This window comes from Pinus tabuliformis, chromosome 8, assembly GCF_031772625.1.
Source record: "Pinus tabuliformis cultivar Carrire ecotype Pingquan chromosome 8, CPIR1, whole genome shotgun sequence".
Taxonomy (NCBI): Eukaryota; Viridiplantae; Streptophyta; class Pinopsida; order Pinales; family Pinaceae; genus Pinus; species Pinus tabuliformis.
Genome location: NC_142294.1, coordinates 1,672,476,049 through 1,672,499,530, shown reverse-complemented (window position 1 = coordinate 1,672,499,530; position 23,482 = coordinate 1,672,476,049). Strand labels below are relative to the sequence as shown.

At 37.1% G+C, this 23,482-nt stretch overlaps 1 protein-coding gene and 1 pseudogene across 1 annotated transcript; one reads left to right on the top strand and one right to left on the bottom strand.

The window, feature by feature from the left end:
- The first annotated feature begins 12,468 nt into the window (after positions 1 to 12,468).
- On the top strand, positions 12,469 to 17,982 carry LOC149242611 (G2/mitotic-specific cyclin-2-like; annotated as a pseudogene).
- Positions 17,983 to 19,993: 2,011 nt separating this feature from the next.
- Positions 19,994 to 20,590, bottom strand: LOC149242610 (F-box/kelch-repeat protein At1g16250-like). The gene has a single exon (XM_089370901.1). It carries the CDS (start codon positions 20,588 to 20,590, stop codon positions 19,994 to 19,996), a length of 597 nt encoding a protein of 198 aa, XP_089227027.1.
- Positions 20,591 to 23,482: the final 2,892 nt, after the last annotated feature.

Sequence of the window (23,482 nt, the reverse complement as noted above, 5' to 3'; positions counted from 1 at the left end):
CTCAGATGTAGCAAGCCTTCAACAACAAGTATCGAGACTACTATAGGTATAAAAACACTAAAGAGTAAATTTTTAAGACAACCTTAGGGCATTATGAATACTTATAGGATTATGAAGAAAGGTTCCATCTTAGCTAGAAAAGGGCCAGTTTCACACTTGACCCTAAGTCACTGAAGTTAGTCCTGCTTAGAGGAGTCAGGGAAGATTTTTTAGATACCCTAAACTTGTTAGCAGGTGGGGATATCTACCAATTACCCAATAAGGAGATCAAGGCTACCTTTAAAAACCATTCTAGGGCGCCTAAGAAAATGGGTAGGGGCAGTCAACCTATGGTTAGTCAATCCTCTTCCAAATAATCCATCAAGGGTGAAATTGGAAACATGCTCCAGGATTTCAAGAGTGAGATGATGTAATCCCTTGCCCTACAGCTGGACACTATGCACATTAATAGAAAGGAGGAGGAAGCCGAGAGAGCCTTAGCCATTTTCTACCCTAGATGCACTAGGAGGCACCCTAGGAATGAATTTCCATTGAATTCAATTGAAATATGCTCAGTTTGTGAAGAAAACTACTCCACAGAGAAATTCCTTTCTCTCTCTAGACTAAAATCTGTATATCAAGGAGCTGAAGGGCTAACTTAACATCTCCGCTACATAAACCAAAGGAGACCTCATGGACCTAGGCCATACTAGCAAGGCATGCAAGGGTCATGCCATGTATATTACAATCCCAACCAGTACACATCGATACGTTCTTGGGGGACCCCTCCTCATCCTTCCTGGTATACCCCTCCTTGGTCGTCTACCCCTCAATATCATTCCTAGCTAGCTAGCCAGTCATTTCAACCATATGCTTCGCCACTACCTCAGTGGAATGCACCGCCCCAGGGGTGGAGACCCATATACATCAATTCTCCAGCTTTATTTTCCTCACCAACTACTCAACCACAACTTTTACACTCTACTACACCTAAAAAACTCCAGATGCCTACCCAGCCAAATACGAACCCGAACAATAGATAGACCTATACAGTGGAGAGACCTCCTATCTTGATTATGTTGTGGAAATTCAAGAAATCAACCTAAGATCTACGAGAGTACTCTTGGACAACCCACCTCTACCTCCACCTATGGAGGTTGAGGAAGAAAGAGAGGAAATCATGACTAAAGCATATCCACCACCCTTTCCTGAGAGATTAACCCAACCACTCTAGCCTACCCCAGAAGAGACTCAAATTATGGGATAATTGAAAAATCTGTGCCAAAATTCCACTTCTCCAAGCTATTAAAGATGTACATATTTACTACTAGTTTATTGTGGAGAAGTTCTTCAAGCATCTAGGGAGGTGAAGAAGAGATACCCCTACCATTAATGTCATTGGACAACTATCTGACTTAATGTTGGGGCAGGTAATCTGTCCAAAGTCTTTGGACCCTGGAAGACCTGTAGTAGATGTGCACATCAATGGTCCCATTCTCCCACACACTTTGATCGATCTTGGGACTGCCATTAATTTGATGACAAAGGAAGACATGCTCAAGCTCAACCTCGAGGGTTCATTAAGGAAGACCACAACAATTCTACAACATATAGACTGCTCCACAGTGACCCCTGAGGGGATTGTGGAGGATGTGATGGTCTCCATTGACTCTTGGGAATACCCTATAGATTTCCTAGTTATCCAGCCTAAGGGAAGCTTACTAGTTACCCTCTCATCCTTGGGAGGCCCTGGTTAGCCACTGTCGATGCCTACATTAGTTGTAGGGCTAAAAATATGACTATTAAGAATGGGCATATGTCCAAGCAGTTACTCCTATACCCTCCTTCTTAGCGATCTCTAGAACTTGAATTACCTTTATGGCTGGAAGATGAGGAAGAAGATGAAGTTTATTCTGCCAAACTCTATACCTTATAAACATCTATGGGAGTGGGGCATTGGATGAAGATGATTTGATTAAACACATACTCCAATGTCCAACTCCCAATACATTGTCCTTAGAAGAAGTAGTAAAGGAAACCCAAAACAACTATCAGTTTGATCTATGCTTAGTTGATTCCCACCCTATCTGTGTGAAAAACATAGAATTCGCCCCCGCGAGAAATTTTAAAATCAACCCATATCTTTATGATCACCAAGAATAAAAATTGTGTAACATGCTAAAGGAGCATCTCCATGCCTTTACTTGGATTTACAAAGAAATGAAGGGATTTCATGGCTCGGTGTGTACTCACCACATTTATATCAAATAAGGTTGCAAACCAATCTGACAACCCTAAAGGAGGATGAATCCAGCTCTCAAAGATATATTCAAAGAAGAACTGCAAAAGATGCTAGATGTAGGATTCATTTACCCTATCTCAGACAGTGAGTGTGTCTCTCCTTTGGTTTGTGTTCCAAAGAAAAATAGTAAGTGGAGGATTTGTGTCGATTATATGGAGTTAAACAGAGCCACAAAGAATGACCATTTCCCTCTACCTTTCATCGACCAAGTGCTAGATGGCATGGTAGGGAAAAAGTTTTTCTCTTTCCTAGATGGATTTAGTGGGTACAATCAAATCCAGATGAGCTCGGAAGACAATGATAAAACCACCTTCACATGTCCTTGGGGTACTTTCACTATAGGGTCCTTTCTTTTGGACAATGCAATGCTCCTTCAAGTTTCAAGACAGTAGCCCTAAATATCTTTCTTGAGTTATTCCATGATGCAATAGAGATTTATATGGGTGAGTTTACACCTCTAGGAGGCTCTGTCCAACTTAGGTAAGGTTCTGAAAAAATGCATCGAAATGAACCTATCTCTTAGTCCCGAAAAAAGTGAGTTCTTGATGACTATAGGGACTGTGCTAGGTCATTCAATATCCCAGCAAGGACTGGAGGTGGACCCAAAAAAAATAGCTATCATCCAAAGGGTCCCACCTCCACAAAATAGGAGAGATGTCAGAAGTTTCCTATGGTTAGATGGATACTATCAAAGGTTTAAAAAGACTTTAGCAAGTTAGCTTCTCCTTTATTTGGGTTGTTGGCCAAAAAATTTGAGTTTGTATCGTGAAAAAGTTGTAAAGATACCCTGGAAAACCCTGAAGGAGAAGACAACCAATGCACCGATTCTCTAAGGCCCAAATTGGGCCCTTCCTTTTCATATACATGTTTATGCCTCACACAAAGACATAGGAGAAACTCTACAACAAACAGATGAAAAATTGCCTTATGCTATTTATTTTATGAGTAACAATCTGTCAAAAGCTGAACTGAACTACACAGTGACCGAAAAGGAGCTCCTGGTTGTTGTGCATTCATTGAACAAATTTAGGCATTATATTATAGGTTACAAAACTTTTGTAAATACTTACCATGTTGCAATCAAATATTTAATGAATAAAATTGATGTGAATGGCCGAATTATTATATGGTTACTTTTATTACAACAATTTGATCTAACTATTTTACATAAGCCTAGTAAGGAAAATGTTGTTGCAGATTTTTTGATTTGATTAACATTTCCTGCAGGTGAGGAAGGAATGGTTGATGATAAGTTACTGAATGAACACTTCTTTTCCATTTCAATTCTCTCACCATGGTTTGCTGACATAGCAAATTATTCGGTATCTGCGCAGTTCCCACCGAATTTGTCCTGCAAAGAGAAAAGAAAGATTGTGAGGAAGAGCGCCCCATTCACTTGGATTGACGAAAACCTCTTCAAACTAGTCCCAGATCAAATTCTAAGAAAATGTGTCATGGAGGAGGACTTCTTTGACATCCTTCTGACCTGTGATGATGGGCCTTATTGAGGTCACTTTGCAGAAAATAGGACAACATTCAAGGTGTTACAAGCCAATTATTATTGGCCCACTTTTCATCAAGATGTGGAAAGATATACTAGTGAGAGTAATTGATGCCAGAGGATGGGAAAGCCTATTCCAAGGGATGAAATTCCTCTCCAACCTCAAGTGACTTTCGAGCCATTTGCAAAGTGGGACATGGATTTCGTTTGACCTATTGACCCTCCTTCCAAGCAAAAGCAGTATATCATTGTGTGCACTAGCTATAAGACTAAGTGGGCTGAAACCAAGGAAATCATGACAATAATAGAGGAGAAGGTGGTTGAGTTCTTAAGGGAGAATGTATTTTACATGTTTGAGTAACCTAAAGAATTGGTCACTGACCAAGGCAGACAATTTACCTCCAAAATGATTGAAGACTTATTGAGCGGCACAAGATCAAGCATAGAACTTTGACTCCCCGTCACCCACAAGCTAATTGGCAAGTGGATGTGACCAACAAAGCATTGGAGGGAATTCTAACCAAATTAATTAGCAACAATAGGAAAGACTCAGCATATAGACTAGTTGAGGCCACATGGGCCTAAAATACAACCTGGAAGACCACCATTGGGTTCCCACCCTATGAGTTGGTCTATGGGAAAAAGGCCCTGTTGTCCATTGAATTCGAGTACAATACATTGAGGATGGTAGCTGAACTAGATCTAGATCTAAGGAGTGCACAAAAAGAGAGATTGCTCCAGTTGAATGGGTTAGATGAGTTTAGAATGTAGGCCCTCCTATACATAGAGGTAGCTCAAATTCAAAGGAAGATATGGCATGACAAGAACATCAAAGACAAGAAATTTCAAGGTGATTGGGCTTTATTATATGGTTCTAGATATAAAGACATTAAGGGCAAGTTAAGGACTAGATGGTTAGGGACTTATGTTATATAGATATGTCATGATAATGGTTTAGTGCATATTAGAACCATAGATGCAGAGGCCATTCCTTTACTTGTTAATGGGCACAGATTGAATGTTTACAAAAGGCTAGTGTAAAATAAAGAGTTCATTGATGGTATAAAAAAAAAATGATGGTGGTGAATCACGTCTCAACTACTACCTCATCAAGTCACTGATAAAAGAAAAAATATAAAAATATAAGGAGATTGAGGTGAAAACCTCCATGACGCACCCGTTTCCCACTATTGGGATGAAAACCTCTTGAGGTAGCACAATGTTGTCAAAAAAAAAAAAGAGAAATAAAAAGATCTCTTGGTGAAAACCTCCCTTCAGGCGGCCAGGGAAAGTAGCTAGGATGAAAACCTCTTGGACACAAACTAGTTGTTTTCAAAAACTAAAATAAAAAATAAAAAGAAAAAATAAAAATCATGAAATATTGTTTGTAGGTCAGTAAGTTTGTTAGTGAGACAAAAATGTTAAATATACATGCCATGTGTTTCATCCTAGTAGCCCACATCATGTTGAATTCATCCTAACATCATGCTACCATTGTGTCTAGAACCAAATCAATAACACTTTGAGTGCATTTATTTCCAAAAGTATAGAGAGATAAGAAAGCTCATTAGCATAGTAGAAAAACCTACTTTCTTTAGATTGAGAGCATTATCATTTGGGAAAATAAGTGAACAAGCCTCAAAATATGGTGCATGTCGAATAAAATGCATGAATGTGGTTAAAAGGCGTCCTTGTCTCCTGAATGGACTAAGTGGTATACAAAAACTCTATTAAAACTTATGCAAGAATTCAAACATGTAATAGAACAAATTATATTTCATTCACCATTATTCTCCAACACTAATTATGTCATCCCATTAGCTAGTACCATTCTTTCATAGTTAAGTGAATACCTACAATGGTGGCATTATTTTAAGACCATTCATATGATGAATCATTCATTCACATCCTCATGTGGATTGTATTCAGTCATTTTCACATAGAAACATGCATAGTAGTAGTAAGAGGTTGTAATCAGACAAAATCATGTCACTGCAATAAGAAAATATTCCATGTTGGTTACTACATGAGCATAACCAATACAACCACATGTTATTCCAATACCTTTTTAAAAATCCCACATTATATTAGTCAATCTTATAGACAATAAATACAAAAACCATGTCCCATGCATTTATAACCCCATTTAAGACTAGAAATTGTAAACAAAAATTCATTATTATTAAAAATACATGAGAAACACTTATCTTGAACTTTTTTTGGGAAAAAAAGTCTTTGAAAGTGACTCTCCACCCCACCACTAACAACTACAACTAAACTCTTACTTATAGTTGTCACCCCCTAGCTAGATTCTAGAAGCCAAGGGACCTTTTAATTATGGATTAAACACAACCACTAGTTGAACTATGGACTCTATAGATTCTTCCATCTCCACCCACCAGCTAAGTTGACATCCAATGATGACCAAAAGTTGAAACTATTACCATCCACTCTGAAGGATGCATCTTTGCGCTCGTTCATGGTATACCTAGTGATAGCACCACAACTTGGGCTCAGATGTAGCAAGCCTTCAACAAGAAGTATCGAGACTACTGTAGGTATAAAGACACTAAAGAGTCAATTTTTAGGACGACCTTAGGGCATTATGAATACATATAGGATTATGCAGAAAGGTTCCAGCTTAGCTAGAAAAAGGCCAGGTGCACACTTGACCCTAAGTCACTGAAGCTAGTCCTACTTAGAGGAGTCAGGGAAGATTTTTTGGATACCCTAAACTTGTTAGCAGGTGGGGATATCTACTAGTTACCCTATAAGGAGATCAAGGCTACCTTTAGAAACCATTCTAGGGCAGCTAAGAAAACGGGTAGGGGTAGTCAACCTATGGTCAGTCAATTCTCTTCCAAATAATCCATCAAGGCTAAAATTGGAAACATGCTCGAGGATTTCAAGAGTGAGATGATGTAATCCCTTTACCTACAGATGGACACTATGCACATTAAGAGAAAGGAGGAGGAAGCTGAGAGAGCCTTAGCCATTTTCTTCCCTAGATGCACTATGAGGCACCCTAGGAATGAATTTCCATTGAATTCAATTGAAATCTGCTCAGTCTGTGAAGAAAACTACTGCACGGAGAAATTCCCTTATCTCTCTGGACTAAAATCTGTATATCAAGCAGTTGAAGGGGTAACTTAACATCTCCACTACATAAACCAAAGGATACCTCATGGGCCTAGGCCATACTAGCAAGGCATGCAAGGGTCAAGCCATGTATATTACAACCCCAACCAGACCAGATCCATACGTTCCTGGGAGACCCCTCCTCATCCTTCCTGGTCTACCCCTCCTTGGTCCTCTGCCCCTCAATAACATTCCTAGCTAGCCAGCGAGTCATTTCAACCATATGCTTCACCACAACCTTAGTGGAATGCACCGCCCCAGGGGTGGAGACCCATATACATCAACTCTCCAGCTTTATTTCCTTCACAAACTACTCAACCACAACTTTTACACTCTACTACACCTGAAAAACCCCATATGCCTGCCGAGCCAAATACGAACCCGAAAAATAGATAGACACAAAAGGTATACAGTGGAGAGACCTCCTATCTTGATTATGTTGTGGAGATTCAAGAAATCAACCTAAGATCTATGAGAGTACTCCTGGACAACCCACCTCTACCTCCACCTATGGAGGTTGAGGAAGAAAGAGAGGAAATCATGACTAAAGCATATCCACCACCCTTTCCTGAGAGATTAACCCAACCACTGCAGCCTACCCCAGAAGAGATTCAACTTATGGGATAATTGAAAAATCTGTGTCAAAGTTCCACTTCTCCAAGCTATTAAAGGTGTACATATTTACTACAAGTTTATTAAGGAGAAGTTCTTCAAGCATCCAGGGAGTCAAAGAAGAGATACCCCTACCATTAATGTCATTGGACAACTATTTGACTTAATGTTGGGGCAAGTAATCTGTCCAAAGTCTTTGTACCATGGAAGACCTGTAGTAGATGTGCACATCAATGGCCCCATTTTCCCACACACTTTGATCGATCTTGGGACTTCCATTAATGTGATGACCAAGGAAGACATGCTCAAGCTCAAACTCGAGGGTTCATTAAGAAAGACCACAACAATTCTACAACTTATAGACTGTTCCACAGTGACCCCTGAGGGGATTGTGGAGGATGTGATGGTCTCCATTGACTCTTGGGAATACCTTGTAGATTTCCTACTTACCCAGCCTAAGGCTAAGCTTACTAGTTACCCTCTCATCCTTGGGAAGCCCTGGTTAGCCATTGTCGATGCTTACATTAGCTATAGGGCTAAAAATATGACTATTAAGAATGGGCATATGTCCAAGCAGTTATTCCAATACCCTCCTACTTAGCGATATCTAGAACTTGACTTACCTTTATGGCTGGAAGATGAGGAAGAATATGAAGTTTATTCTACCAAACTCTATACCTTATAAACATCCATGGGAGGGGGGCAACCAGATGAAGATGATTTGATTAAACACATACTCCAATGTCCAACTCCCAGTACATTGTCCTTAGAAGAAGTAGTAAAGGAAACCCAGAACAACCATCAGTTTGATCTACGCTTAGCTGATTCCCATCCTATCTGGGTGAAAGCCATAGAATTCGCCCCCGAGAGAAATTTTAAAATCAACCCATATCTTTCTGATCACCAAGAATAAAAATTGTGTAACATGCTAAAGGAACATCTCCATGCCTTTACTTGGAGTGACAAAGAAACGAAGGGAGTTCATGGCTCGGTGTGTACTCACCACATTTATATCATATAAGGTTGCAAACCAATCCAAAAATCCCAAAGGAGGATGAATCCAGCTCTCAAAGATATATTCAAAGAAGAACTGCAAAAGATGCTAGATGTAGGATGAATTTACCCTATCTCAGATAGTGAGTGGGTTTCTCCTTTGGTTTGTGTTCCAAAGAAAAATGGTAAGTGGAGGATTTGTGTCAATTATATAGAGTTAAACAGAGCCACAAAGAAGGACCATTTCCCTCTACCTTTCATCGACCAAGTGCTAGATGGCGTGGCAGGGAAAAAGTTTTTCTCTTTCCTAGATGGATTCAAAGGGTACAATCAAATCCAGATCAGCTCGGAAGACCATGATAAAACAACCTTCACTTTTCCTTGGGGTACTTTCGCTATAGGGTCAATGCAATGCTCCTTCCAGTTTCCAAACAGTAGTCCTAAATATCTTTCTTGAGTTAGTCCATGATGCAGTAGAGATTTATATGGGTGAGTTTACACCTCTAGGAGGCTCTATCCAACTTAGGTAAGGTGCTGAAAAAATGCATTGAAATGAACCTATCTTTTAATCCCGAAAAAAGTTAGTTATTGATGACTATAGGGACTGTGCTAGGTCATTCAATATCCCAGCAAGGAATGGAGGTGGACCCGAGAAAAATAGCTATCATCCAAAGGGTCCCACCTCCACAAAAGAAGAGAGATGTCAGAAGTTTCCTATGGTTAGCTGGATACTATCGAAGGTTTATAAAAGTCTTTAGCAAGTTAGCTTCTCCTTTATTTGGGTTGTTGGGCAAAGAATTTGAGTTTGTATTGTGAAAAAGTTGTAAAGAGAGCCTGAAAACCCTGAAGGACAAGTTAACCACTGCACCGATCCTCTGAGGCCCAAATTGGGCCCTTCCTTTTCATATACATGTTTATGCCTCACACAAAGACACAGAAGAAACTATAGGACAAATAGATGGAAAATTGCCTTATGATATTTAATTTATGAGTAACAATCTCTCAAAGACCGAACTAAACTATATAGTGACCGAAAAGGAGCTCCTGGTTGTTGTGCATTCATTGAAAAAAATTACGCATTACATTAAAGGTTACCAAACTTTTGTACATACTTACCATGTTGCAATCAAATATTTAATGAATAAACCTGATGTGAATGCCTGAATTATTATATGGTTACTTTTATTACAACAATTTGATCTAACTATTTTTCATAAGCCTAGTAAGGAAAATGTTGTTGTAGATTTTTTGATTAGATTAAGATTTCCTGCAGGTGAGGAAGGAATGGTTGATGATAATTTACTGAATGAACACTTCTTTTCCATTTCAATTCTCTCACCATATTAATCTTAGTATTTTATCCTATATTTCATTTTAAACTTAATATATGTATATATATATTCTCTTTGGGAATGAAGGAAAATGAGGGTTTTCTGAAGCTGTTGAGAATTCTCTACTAATCAGAGTTCTAAAGGAAGTGGCTCTCTATTGCCTGAGTCCTTGGGTTTTGAAAATTTACATGTGACAGTTGCAAGAAGACACATGCCAATTTCTCCCCCTGGGCCAGAACGGGAGGAAGATGATGTATATTTGAAACATCGAAAGGAAGCATATTCAGCCTCTGGTTTATACCAGCTTTGGTCATGAGGTCTGTGATCATCTCCTCCCATCCCGTGGCTTGTAAATTTTGCGAGTTTGAACGATCTTAAGAGGGATCCAGGCAGTGCAACTCGTAATTATAGGTTTCTTCTATATGTTGCTCTTAAAGAGGATTTTCTTTGGATTTTCTGATTTAAATATGCTGGGAATGTTCGATTGTTTTGTACATTTTTAGTCGCTTCGTTTCCTTGGTGTTAAGTCCTTGACCAAACACATTAACTCCTCTGATTCCAAGGTTCTGCAAAGTTTAGCAGTAGATGGTGTAATCTATGGCCATTTAATCTTATTTTGTAAACTCTTTATGGGTGATTTGTTGCATACGTCCTTGATACTTTGTTTCCTACTTCAGAGTTGGTTAAGAATGGGAATTTCTGGAGATTCTTTAAGCGGTGGTGTAGTTTAAGATTTCATTTCAGTGTTCTAACTCTCATTATAATCATATTCTTTGAAACCTTGTAATCTGTAATATGTGCACGTCTATTGTTAAAGGAAAATTTTCAGCCTCTAAAATCTTGTATACTTGTTGTAGTTTAGAAATATTTGAAGGTATTATGTGTAAGTTGCACCAGGGTCGAACCTGAGGCGTTTCTGACACTCTTTCTTTCGTTCTTGCAAGGGTAGCCCTCCAAATTCTTTACCTTTGATATTTTCAAACATATTTTAGGACTGTAGTAATTTTTCTCTATCCTTTTATTGCGAGTGGCAGTGCATTGAGATGACACTTTACCATCTTGTGGCACGGCAGGTTATTGTTTATAGAAGCACTGACACTAGGAATGCTTTTACCATCTTGTGGCATGGCAGGTTATTGTTTATAGAAGCACTAAAGAAATAGCAGTTGTTGAAATCTCTAATTGATTTATAATATTCTGGGAATGGAACTCCAGGAAGGTCTTTCTTGGATGGATCTGACAATTGCCTTTGTCTCTATGTAGTATAGGAGGGAAGATCACAGCCTTTAAGCCGTTAAAATCCTTCTTATTTAAATCAAATATTTGTGCAAAAATTTACTGTTTTTAGTGCATGAACCGATTTTAGTTTACCTAAATGGTGAAGGCTTATTTTGGGGCACGGTCAGAAGGCCAGAAAAGACTCAGCTGAGACTTCTGCACTGCTTGAGAAGAAATCGACTGACCAATTTCTTACCATGGTAAGCGATGATTTACAGGCTGATTCTAGCACTGTGCGGCCCTCAGTCATTGCCAGTTCTTGTTATCCATTAATTGGTGAATTTGAAGAGAAATTTTGGTCATGGAGTGATTATGTTTCTGCTAAAGGTTCCATTGGCTTGACGGAGCTTCCATTAACTATAACTGATCTGGAATGTGGAGAGTACATAGAATCTCGTCGTGGTAATGAACTATTTTCCGACTATTTACAGGTAACATTAGATTTGGAGTTTGTCTTTTTTTTCCTTTTCTAAATTCTCATCTGAACATTAAAGGAACGAAAATCAAGAACTCGGGAAGCTTATAACTTTGATCATTAAGCTTTATTTTCATTTACAGCAAATACAATTTATGTTCCCAGCTAAAACTTTGTTAATTAAAATAACTCTCAAATCAAGTTCCTCATTGATCTCGTGCCAGGGTGATGTTTGAGAAACGATTTGTAAATAACTTTGTTATGAAACAAGATGTGAAAAGCCAAAAATTTTGATGAACCGATAGGTTTCTGTTTTTATAAGTTGAACTTTCAATTCACAGTGCTTTTGTTTCTTGTACTGTGTAGGACTATATATGCACTGAGGATGAAGACGAGGATACATTTCAGAAATTTAAAGCAAGAGAGCGTAAGAAACCGCCGTTTCAAGGTCATCTGTTGGACAGTATTAATACTCAATTGACCGCATAGGAAAACAACGTCTTCTGATGGTTAACTGGATTATGGAGGCAAGAATTTTTCAAGATTTACTTGGAATTGAACTTTTAAAACAGTATGTAGATATCTCAGTAATTAATTCTTACCTTTTGCTGTAGCATAGTATACAGCCTCATATCAGCTTTGAATGTGCCCTAAATTTTTGTATCTTTTCCTTCAAATTCAATCTCTTCAAACAGGCTTCGAATTTGAGGATTAGCTCCCTACTGTTTCTATTTTGTGATTGAAAATTGGCCGTTTAAGATAAAATGTGATGAAAATATGGGGGATGGCCCTTAAGATTTGGGTTGCGTGTTTTTGGCTGTCAGTAATTGATATAGGAAATATCTGCCTCGCTAATCCTAAAGCCCATGTTTTGAGGACCCATAGAAAAACTGCATTTTAAGCTGTTTTTCTAGTTTGTTTTTCCATGAAATCATGTGCGCGAAAAATGGCAGGCCTTGCAATGGTTGCACCCAATCAAAAAGCACAGCAAGGCAACAATAATAGGAAGGCGTTAGGAGACATTGGCAATGTGGTGGGAGCTCGGAACCCCAAATGCAATATCAACAAAGATGTGGTGATGGAGTATGTTGTTTTATGTTATTTATTATCCTTTAGATGTATAAATTGAATCAATATGTTGATGGATTTTTGTTTCTTTCTATTTGGTGGCCTCTGCTTTTAATTTCAAGTCCTACACTATTGGATTGACTACTATTTCAGGAGGTCTAGAGTAAACTTGGTTGTCAATGCCAACAAGGGAGCCAATCCCACCACTGAGGTAAGTTTAATCAGAGTCAATTAAGCAAGCTGAATTATTGTTTTTTTGTAAAGCACTGGGTCTACCGTTTATAAAGGACAATCTTCTGGGGAATTGAACTAGCAACAAGGCAAAACCTACTTTTTCGATCTTCGTGCCTAGTATTATGTTTTTCTGGGCATGTTTAATTTGTTGCTCTTTGTTTTCATTTCACGGGACTCATTCTGTTCTCTATTTTCTGTGAGCCCAAGCATGGAATCTCACTCTTTAATTTTCCCATTTTGATTCCAGCAATTCCAAGCAGATGATATTGTTGTTAAGGCAAGAGCCAAAGCAGAGGCAAAGGTAGTCCGGGGAAACAAACAGAGGCTGATTGTCAGAAGGAAGGCTAAGAATGACACTGCTAGAAAGAAGGATAATGTAGTTTCTATCAGTGATAGCGTAGACTCAAGTGCACAAGATGGGGGATTACAAACATCTAGCCAACTCAAAGCAATGAAACCCATAGCACAGTCACAAACTGCGGTGCTAACAGCTTGAAGTGAGGTATGTCTTATTGATTAAGTTTATTAGTTTTCTAATACTTTTCTTGTTTTATGTACTGGCTCAAATCCAAATATATATCAGCCAAAGTTACCCACATCCACACCCAATTACTAAGAGGTTTTTATAGCTGTAAGATTGATTTTTGTTTATCTATTATGTAGTTTGGATAAAAATGATTAATAAGGGGTATTTCAGGATGTTCAAGAGGTTCTCCCTAGCATCGATGATGGAGACCTCGGAAACCAATTGGCAGTTGCAGAATATGTTGGAGACATATACAAGTCCTATCAAAAGATTGAGGTATGTTTCTCTATCAATGATTGGAGATTTGTGTGAATGTGAAGGTAAATTTTTTATTTTCATTTAGTAATCATTGGCAGTCCCGTATGTCTAGAACATGAGCTGTGTACCTCTAGATTATATGAAAAGGCAGGATGAAATCAATGAGACAATGAGGGCAACCCTGATTGATTGGTCGATACATGTACAAATTAGTTCCTATCCTAGCTTCATTTGCTGCCAATGTTGAATCTAGAAGAACTTCATGTGGGCAATTTCTTAGGCTTTACCTCGAAATATTAAATTTTGCAGGTGCATCACAAATGTGAACTAATGCCAGAAACATTGTATCTCGCTGTAAACATTATCGATAGATACCTTTCTATTTATATTGCTAGGAAGTGGGAATTACAATTAGTGGGTATCGTTGCGATGTTTATAGCTTGCAAATTTCAAGATACCTGCACTCCTCAGGTAGGATGACTTACTGACATCCATAAGCATGACTGTAAGGAAACCTTTTGCATATATCTAATTGATAGAATACCTGGTTGGCTGTTGAATATTGACATAAGAAGAAACAATTCATATTTGGTTACAGGTCAATGAATTTATCTGCATCTCAGGATACCAATACACATCCAAAATGATAGTAGCCATGGTAATTATCTCTAGCTGATATCTTTATGTTTCATTTAATTACAATAGATTTTAAAGATTCAGTGTGAGTGATACATTGATAATGATACTTGGCAGGAGCATACAATATTAAATCGATTGGAATTCAATCTTACCGTTCCCACTCCTTATGTATTCCTTGTTAGGTTTCTCCACAGAGTGGTAAAGTGATGAACTCCACTGTTTCTTTTGTATTGTTAGAATAATCTTCTGATGTATTGATCAAATTGACTTTCAAAATGCTTCTGGAAAATTGAGATTTTGGTTTAAATGTTTTTTCTTCATTGTATTTCCTAATAATCCTCTCTAATTTTAAAAATTAAAATGTATTATTGCATGGTTCAGATAGAAAATCTAGCATTTTACTTGGTTGAGCTGTGTTTTCTTCATTACAAAATGATCCAATACAGTCCATCAATCCTTGTTGCTGCTGCTGTCTACACTGCTCAATGCACTTTGAAGAAGGATCCATGTTGGAGTAAAACACTTGCTCTTCACACAGGCTACTCAAAAGAAGATCTCAAGTAAGTCTTCTAGTTCTCAAGGCACCATGCTTTTAATGAGTTTAACCTTCCAAAGGATACTTACTCCTAAATATCTTAGGAATTTCCATGAATTACGCGATCTGTAGATTATATATCCAAAACCTAGTGGACCTGCTACAACACTAATTTACTGGCAACCTGTCTCAAATTGTATCTAATTCTACATATGAGAAAGATTGACAAATGTGCACATCAAACTGTCTGGGGTGTGTGCACATTTAGTTAACCCTGTACGTTGTTAAGGAATAACATTTGATTTACTTGTTCCAGGGAATGTGCAAACTTCATGGTTGACTTCCACTTAAGTACAAGAAGGAATGAGCTGAGATATGTTCATGAGAAGTATTCAGATCCATGTCATGGCTATGTTGCTTTTTTATGCCTTGCCAACTTACCCAATGATGACAGTTGCACCACCAGCAATGACGTTGTCATTTGTATTAGTGATAACATTCACTCAAGTGCCAGGAAACACACTACACCATCATTGATTGCAATGCTAACATCTCAAAGTGAGGTCTGTGTCACTCTCTTATAATTTTCTTGTTCTTGTTCAACAAATATACACAAACCAAAGAGTATCCATGTCCACTCCAAATTACTAGCAAATTTTATAACCTTAAGATAGCTTTGTGTTTAGTCATGTTGTAAGTTGGATGAAAATGATTAGTTATCTTGATAGCCTCAAGTTAGTGTTGTGTTTATTGATGATGTAAGTCGGCTGAAAATGATTAGTAATCTTGATGAATGTATTTCAGGATGCATTTAGGGATTCCCATCACGTGCTTCCTAGCATTGATGATGGAAACATTGAAAACCAATTGGCAGTTGTTGAATACATTGAAGATATATACAAATTCTATAGGACAATTGAGGTATGTTTCTCTGTCAATGATTGCAGTTTCTTGTTAGGGTGAAGGTAAAGTTTTATTTTCCTTAACTAAAATTTGGCATTCATGTATGCCCAGGACGTGAGTTGTGTACCTCCAGATTATATGAGAAACAGGTTAAAATCAACGCAAAGATGAGGGCAATCATGATTGATTGGTTGGTGGAGGTACAACTTTGTTCCTATGCTAGTTCCAACATCCATTTGTTATCAAATTTAGATCTAAAAGAGATTTATATGGACTATCTCTTAGGCCTGACATCAAAATCTTAAAATTTTCAGGTGCATCTGGAATTGGAATAAATTCCAGAGACGTTGTATCTCACTGTGAACATCATTGACAAATACCTTTCTATTCTGAGTATTGCAAGGAAGAATTTTCCATTACTTGCTATCACTGCAATGTTTATAGCTAGCAAGTATGAAGAAGTCTGTCCTCCACAGGTATGATGACTTGCTCACATCTATAAGAAAGGATGTGTATATATCTAATTAAAAGAACACTTTGTTGGCTGTATAAAAGTACATACACCAACAATATCTATTCCTACGGAAGATTACGCTTTATGTTGGAATCATCACAAAATTTACATTATAATAGGTAACACAATATTGATAAGAGTTGGTTTATACTTGGCTACAGGACAATGACTTCATCGGCATCTTCCCAAATGAATGCACGTCAGAATAGATAGTGGCCATAGCAATTAGCTCTAACCGATAATTCTTTGTCATTGATTGCAACATAGTCTCCAAACATTCAGATTGACCGATCAATTGATAATAACTCTTCATAGGAGTCTACGATATTAAAGCAACTGAACTTCAAGCTTACAGTTCCCACTCCATATGTATTCCTCCTCAGGTTTCTAAAGGCAGTTGATTCCGACAAAGTGGTAAAGTTTTGAATGACACCACTTTTTATATTGTTGAAAGCAGCCTGTGTGGCATTGATCAAATCTACTTTCGAAAATGCCTCATAAAATCTAGCATTCATGTTTTAAATTACTTTTCTTCATTGTATTCCTAATAATACCCTGCTATACTGACAAGTCGTACTATCTATTATTCAGATGGAAAATCTCGCATTCTTCTTGGTTGAACTGTGTTTGCTTCAGTACATAATGAGCAAGTACAATCCATCAATGCTTGCTGCTACTACTGTCTACACTGCTCGATGCACTTTGAGGAAGGATCCATGTTGGAACAAAACACCTACCCTTCATACAGGCTACTATGAAGCAGACCGAAAGTAAGCCTTAAAATTTTTAAAGCATCATGCTTTTAGTGATTTTACCCTTCTAAAGAAATCCTACTGCTGGACATTTTAGATTTCTTCATCAATTACAGGCAGGCATTGTTGATCAGCTACGGCCAAAACATTGTGTCTTGATCAACTATATGTTGGAACTCAGCTACTAACACCTATTTGAATTGAATCTTTATCTAATACTAACGTGCATACTAAGCATCTAGAGGCATACATACATTTTGTTAACTCTGTACATTGAGGTAATAACATTTATGTCCATTGTTCTAGGGAATGTGCGTATTTCATGGCTGATTTTCACCTAAATGCAGGAGGAAATAAGCTGAGAGCTATTCATAAGAAGTATTCAGATCCATTTTTTGGCTATGTTGCTTTTTTAAGCCCTGCCAAGTTATCTGTTAAAGACAATTGCAGTTCCAACAACTGATGAATATGTGCACCAGATTTACTTTTGGAGTCTAATTGAAGGTGGCCTATATGTTTTAAAATGAAGCTCTGTTACATATATTTTGTCCTGTTCAACCTGCAAACTAAATCTACGGCCAAAAATTTATGTTACGCCTATGATTCCTCTGTGCAGATATCAAGGGGCTAGCGCGGATTCTATGCTGACGAGTAATGCAAAAAAGACACACGTGAAACTATGCAAGAAGAAAGAAAACCTCAAGAATGGAAGGATTTTAAATGGGATCCATCCCAGTACCCTTTTGGAAGGAAAGACAGTAAGGACGAAAGGAGGGTCATTGACAAACAGCAACGGGAACCACCAGAAAGCTCTCGACTATGTAAACTCCATTCCGGAACCGTTCCGTGAGAAGAGTGAAGATAGAAAGACTAGCCAAGAAAACAAACCCTCAAGGCATTGCGTTGCAGAACGAGGAGATCTTGTCATACAATGGGGCCAAAACAAGAGGCCTCGTGGTTATAGAACAGAATACATAAGCGGGGTTAAAGAATCTTCTATTTAGGCTAAGAAAATTATTCAGATCGATAGACATAATGGAAGGCATGACCAGCAGACACTCAAAATGATTTTATTTATTTATTTTTAAATATTTTTTTATATTGTCTCTAGAGAGACAATAGTTTGAATTATGGACATTTATTTTTTTTTTAATAATTTTTTATATTGTCTCTAGAGAGACAATAGTTTGAATTATGGAATTGTCTCTAAAAATACAAAAATGTAATTGTCTCTAAAGAGACACAAATGAAGTTGTCTCTAAAGAGACAAATGAAATTGTCTCTAGAGAGACAAATCAAATTGTCTCTTAATAGACAATAATTCTTGTTTTTATAGAGACAATAATAATATGTGTTTTATATTGTCTTTATAGAGACAAATTTTTGAGACATTACATTTTGAGACACCCGCTTAGAGACAATATTTAAGACAATACACAAGTTTCTTTTTGTCTTAAGTTAAGACAATTGACTCAAATATTGTCTTAAACCCCCCCTACATGTAGTGGTGTGTCTTCACTATATAGGCGCCTATGCTGCGCTGAACCTACGTACAGATCTATAAAAGATAATTTACCCTTTTACTTAATCAGACATCAGTTATACCCAGATTATTAGATTTATAGATCTAATCATGCGCCAATTATAACAGATCAAAAACACACAATGATATTATTATTCAAGCCTTAAGATCTCGACCCATCAATAGAGCTTATCTATCTTGTAACGCTTAGGCACCTCCTTGATTCAGATCCAACTACACATCACAAACCAATCCCAGTATTCTAGATCTTAATGCTCTTAAGATATTCAATGCCTGAGTCCATACCCTTGCCAAACGATCTCCTTTCCTTTTTATAGTCTTAGGTCTTACTCAAACCATGGTCCAAAACCATTGAGAACCAATACTAGGGACCTAATACTTGGGTTCAACACTTTGGGTGCAATACAAAGAACCAAAACCATAGGTTCAAATATGTCGGACTAAATACCATGGACAAATCATAAGTTTTCCCACATGTACGTGCTTTTCTTTGCATGAAAGTGTGTGCATACGTATATGTGCCTTTTGATCGGTAATCCCGCGTGTATACGCGATTTTGTTACGAGTAACCTGTGTATACCTCATTTTCTTTCATTCTGAGAGCCTAAACTATGATCTGCCATTTGAGTGAGTTGCCATCAAGGACAACACCTATGTCATAGAGCCAAACCTGTGTCATAATGCCGACAGACATTCCTTATCATTTGGCACATTTTGTATTTTTATTGTTTTATTTTTTGATTATGTTGTCTTTTAGTAGGGGATACGACCAAGGATGTAATGTGGTATTGAATAAAAAATATCCATTCTAGCTAATTTCTAACTCCACTAATCATTTATTGGATGAAGAATATTCTTACAACTCCAAAATTATTCCAAAGGGCCTTTCTTCTATATAAATCGTTATACAACAAATTTTAAAGCTAATTCCTTTGACTATATTTCTAGAAAGAAAAATTAACAATTAAATTGAATTAATTTTTTAACATATCAATTTAATACTAAAAATAAATAAACTAAAAATTAGAAAATCTCTACTTCAAACTCATATGAAACAATTATGGAAAAAAAGAATAATATTAATATGAAAATGAATAACAAATTTCACCAAATATAATATTAAAAATAAATAAACTACAAAATTTAACAATCTTTACTCCAAACTCATATGAAACCATTATGGAAAGAAAGATTAATATTAATAAGAAAGTGATGGTAAAATAAATATATATTAAAAAGATACTATTTAATTCTAATAACTTACTTTTACAAAAATAAAAAAACTTAAACAAAATTAATCGAAAAAAGGAAATCGAACCTAGAGAATATTTCCTTAAACTGGGCAATGTCTAATATAGACTTGAACCCCACACACCACACAAGCTGCTTGATTAAAAAACTATTGATGACACATCATTTCACATCAAAGTCTTAAGCTAATCGTGACAAGTCTGTGCATCTAAATATTACATTCAAATCTCCACGGTTGCTGCAGATATGATTAACTTCCCATCATCAGCTGTAACTTCAGTGAACTCCCTGGTTGACGGATTAAACAGATAAGAGATGTGGTTTCCTAGGGGGCCAAAAGCGCTGAAAAAAATCTGGTCACTCCACTGTGTAGCGCATGTAAAGAATCGAATATCGAGGAGATTCGGAAAGGAAGCTACCACACTCCAAACGTCCTTCTCAACATCATACTTCTCTACCTGTTGTTCAGTGAACAAGTACAACTCCCCACAAAAAGAACAAACCTCATGGCTTCTCCATGTTTCTAACCTCGTGTTCCACATATGTGCTATCATTCTCCAGGTTCCCTCACTCGGATCGAATACTTCTCCACGCTCGAATTCCTCTAACACCATTAATTTACCATCCATGAAAAAACCGCGGCATCCATAGCCGTGCGGTTCGATCATAGGAGGCAAAATTTCCCACTTGTCTGTCTCCACGTTATATGATTCTACAGATGCAAGACGGAGGTCATGCTCGTCGGCACCGCCAGCGACGTAGACAAGTCCGGTGGAAGAAGAAACATAGCACGCAAAGTATAATCGAGGTGTCGGCATGTCAGCTCCGCGGCTCCCTCTGGCAGATTCAAAGTCATACCCCAAATATGGTCAATGTCTAGACTCGCACATAAACACTAAAGGTACTCAACTAAAATCACTTTGCACAATGAAAATATAACAATAGTGAAATGAATTATGTAGAAAATTTATATGGCCCAAATCTCAGCCCTTATTAGTCCATTAATAAAAGAATAATTAGGGCTCTTGTACCATGGATCATGGCCCTTTAGATCTCTAATACAACTAGTATACATAGGATCCAAAACTTAGGGCTTGAGATGTATTCCACCAAATATTCAATTTACCCATGAAAAATCAAATGAATACATGAGATAGTGCCTTCAGCTCCAGGTCCTTAGATTATTGTTGTCCTTAGCAATCAGTCTTTCTACAACCACGTTATAGCTTCTCAATATGTTAGATCTGCTTCCTCAAATCATAGATATGACTTTCTTCTTGCAAATTTGACCCTCTAGCACTCATATTTGACTCTCTTCTTTCATATATGACCTTTCATCAATCATATTTGACTTTCTTCTTGCATATTTGACCTTCATACACTCATATATGACATTCTTCTTATAAATATTACCTTCTAACACTCAAATATGACTTTCTCCATGGACCCTAACCTTCCAACACTCATATTTGCTTTCTTATTACATATCTAACCTCACAACACTCCAGCCATATCCTCCTACTCGATATCCTTCTCCCTTTTGGCAGTGACTCATTTATCTAACCATATCATGGAGAAACTCATCCTCCTTGCTATTTTATCTCCTCTGAGGAAGATTTGTGGCTAGGTCCTTTAGGCTCCCTCTGTCCACAAGTGAAGGTCCTTCTCCACTTGGGTGTCTAGGAATTTCCTTTGGCCTCATATTTATAGTTTTCCTTTAGGTTATTTGAGGAACCCCTGGTCCTTTAAGGGTTTTCCCACTCAAACCTTTAACCATAAATTAGAAGAAAAAGTTAATTGGCTTGGGTCCAAACCCACAACTTTGGGTCAAAACCCCAATCACTTGGGAAACTTGCCCAACAACTCCCTTTTGCTGGGATTCCTTCTCTTGGAAATACCTACTGAGCTACCCAAATTCCAACACTTCCTAGCCTTTTATAAGGGACAATTCCAAGTTTTCCAAAAATAAGAGGTTGATAGGGTCATATTTCCATAAGGAGGTACATCTATTCAAACTCTATCATTGCCAACTTTAATAAACTAAGGATATTTCTTGACAAATAGTTGTAATTATCCTCTCTTTGAATATTAGGTTGGTATGTCTACACACTTGGCTACACACTCTTCTATATGATTTTCCACCTCCACTTAAGAATGGATTGAAAATTTTGGGGCTACTTTCAAATGATTAGCATACAATGTGAGTTGGTACCTATTGGTGATGGCTCCACTCTCTAGTCTCCAACTAGTTGTTATTAAAAATAATAATTCTCAATATAAAGATGTTCTCTGTGTTCCTTGGGTGGGAATTGGTATGCTCTCTATTTATTGCATTGCTCATAGCAATAAAAATGTGAAATTTTGGCTAGATAGTGTGGAAATTTTGAGAATCTAACTTTTATTGTAAATTTAGAAATTTCACCTCAATATTGAGGTTTCCTGAATTTATTTGATATGAATTTTTATATGTAGGGTTGAATTTGAAATATCGGTTTACATAAACAAACACCCTACTTCTCTTTAACCCAATTCATAAGAAAAGCAAATAAAATTAATAGTGAACAAGTGTATTTCAATACCACATGTTTAATCACCTAGGGAACATGTCTTAAGAATTTAATAGATTTGAAAATATTTTATTACAATGTTGAGTAATACTCTTTTATATTTTAGATTTGTTTCACTTATCAAATTCAAGTCAAAGTTATGGTGAATCAACATGAATAAATGATCCAAGACGATCCCCACAACAGAATCAATCTAACATACTACCTATGCACCTCCAAATAATCAACCTCAACAATATGTAATTGCATATTTGGAATAAATATCACTATAATCAAGAGACCCTTGGTTCATATTTATTTCACATTCAAATGCAAGGTAGATTAACATAGTGTTTTCTGATGGGAAATCTTTGCATTTTCATTTCACCCATGAATTTTTTTAATGTGGAGCCTGATTATCTTCCTAATTCAGGCATCTTGTTTCAACCATGTTTTGATCCCAATCCCCGATAAGGGGGGTGTGGGGGGGATTCCCCCCCACTATTGCTACCTAGGTGGTCCATGGGGTGCGGCTACATGTTTGGATCTTGCTGTTTCCCCCAAAGCTAAAAATAGATGAAAATAATTGTTTGTAAAATATTGTAATTTCGTAGTCAATCTAGGTCATTCATTAGGTGGATGATATAATGGTAGAATTTATATTCATTTAGGGTTTGTTTCCCTAGAAGGAAACCATCAGTTTAAATGAGGGAATTGTATTGTTTTTGTGTATTATTATTCTAAATGAGAGAGAGTGTGTGAGAGAGAACAAGAAATCACAGTGGATCTATTATAGGTTATATCTCTTTGTTTTACTCGGTAATATAAAAGGAAGGACTCATTTTTTCTCCGTGGATGTAGCCCAAATTGGGTGAACCATGTATATTTGTGTCTCTCTTGTTTTATGTGTTTTTTTTTTTTTTGTTTCCACAATATTTTATGTGTTCTATTGATCTGTAATATATAACTTTATAACAATTGGTATTAGAGTTGAAGGTCTATTTGGCTAATAAACTCATAGGAAATAAGGGTTCTTGGTTCGAGTGGGAGTAATGGCGGAATATGGTAGGTTTAGGGTTGAGAAATTCAATAGCCAAAACTACTAGTTATGGAAGATGCATATGGAAGATTATATGTATCAGAAATATATCTACCTGCCATTGA

Coding starts and splice junctions, on each gene's coding strand:
- LOC149242610 (XM_089370901.1), bottom strand. CDS start 20,590: ATGCCGACACCTCGATTATACTTTGCGTGCTATGTTTCTTCTTCCACC.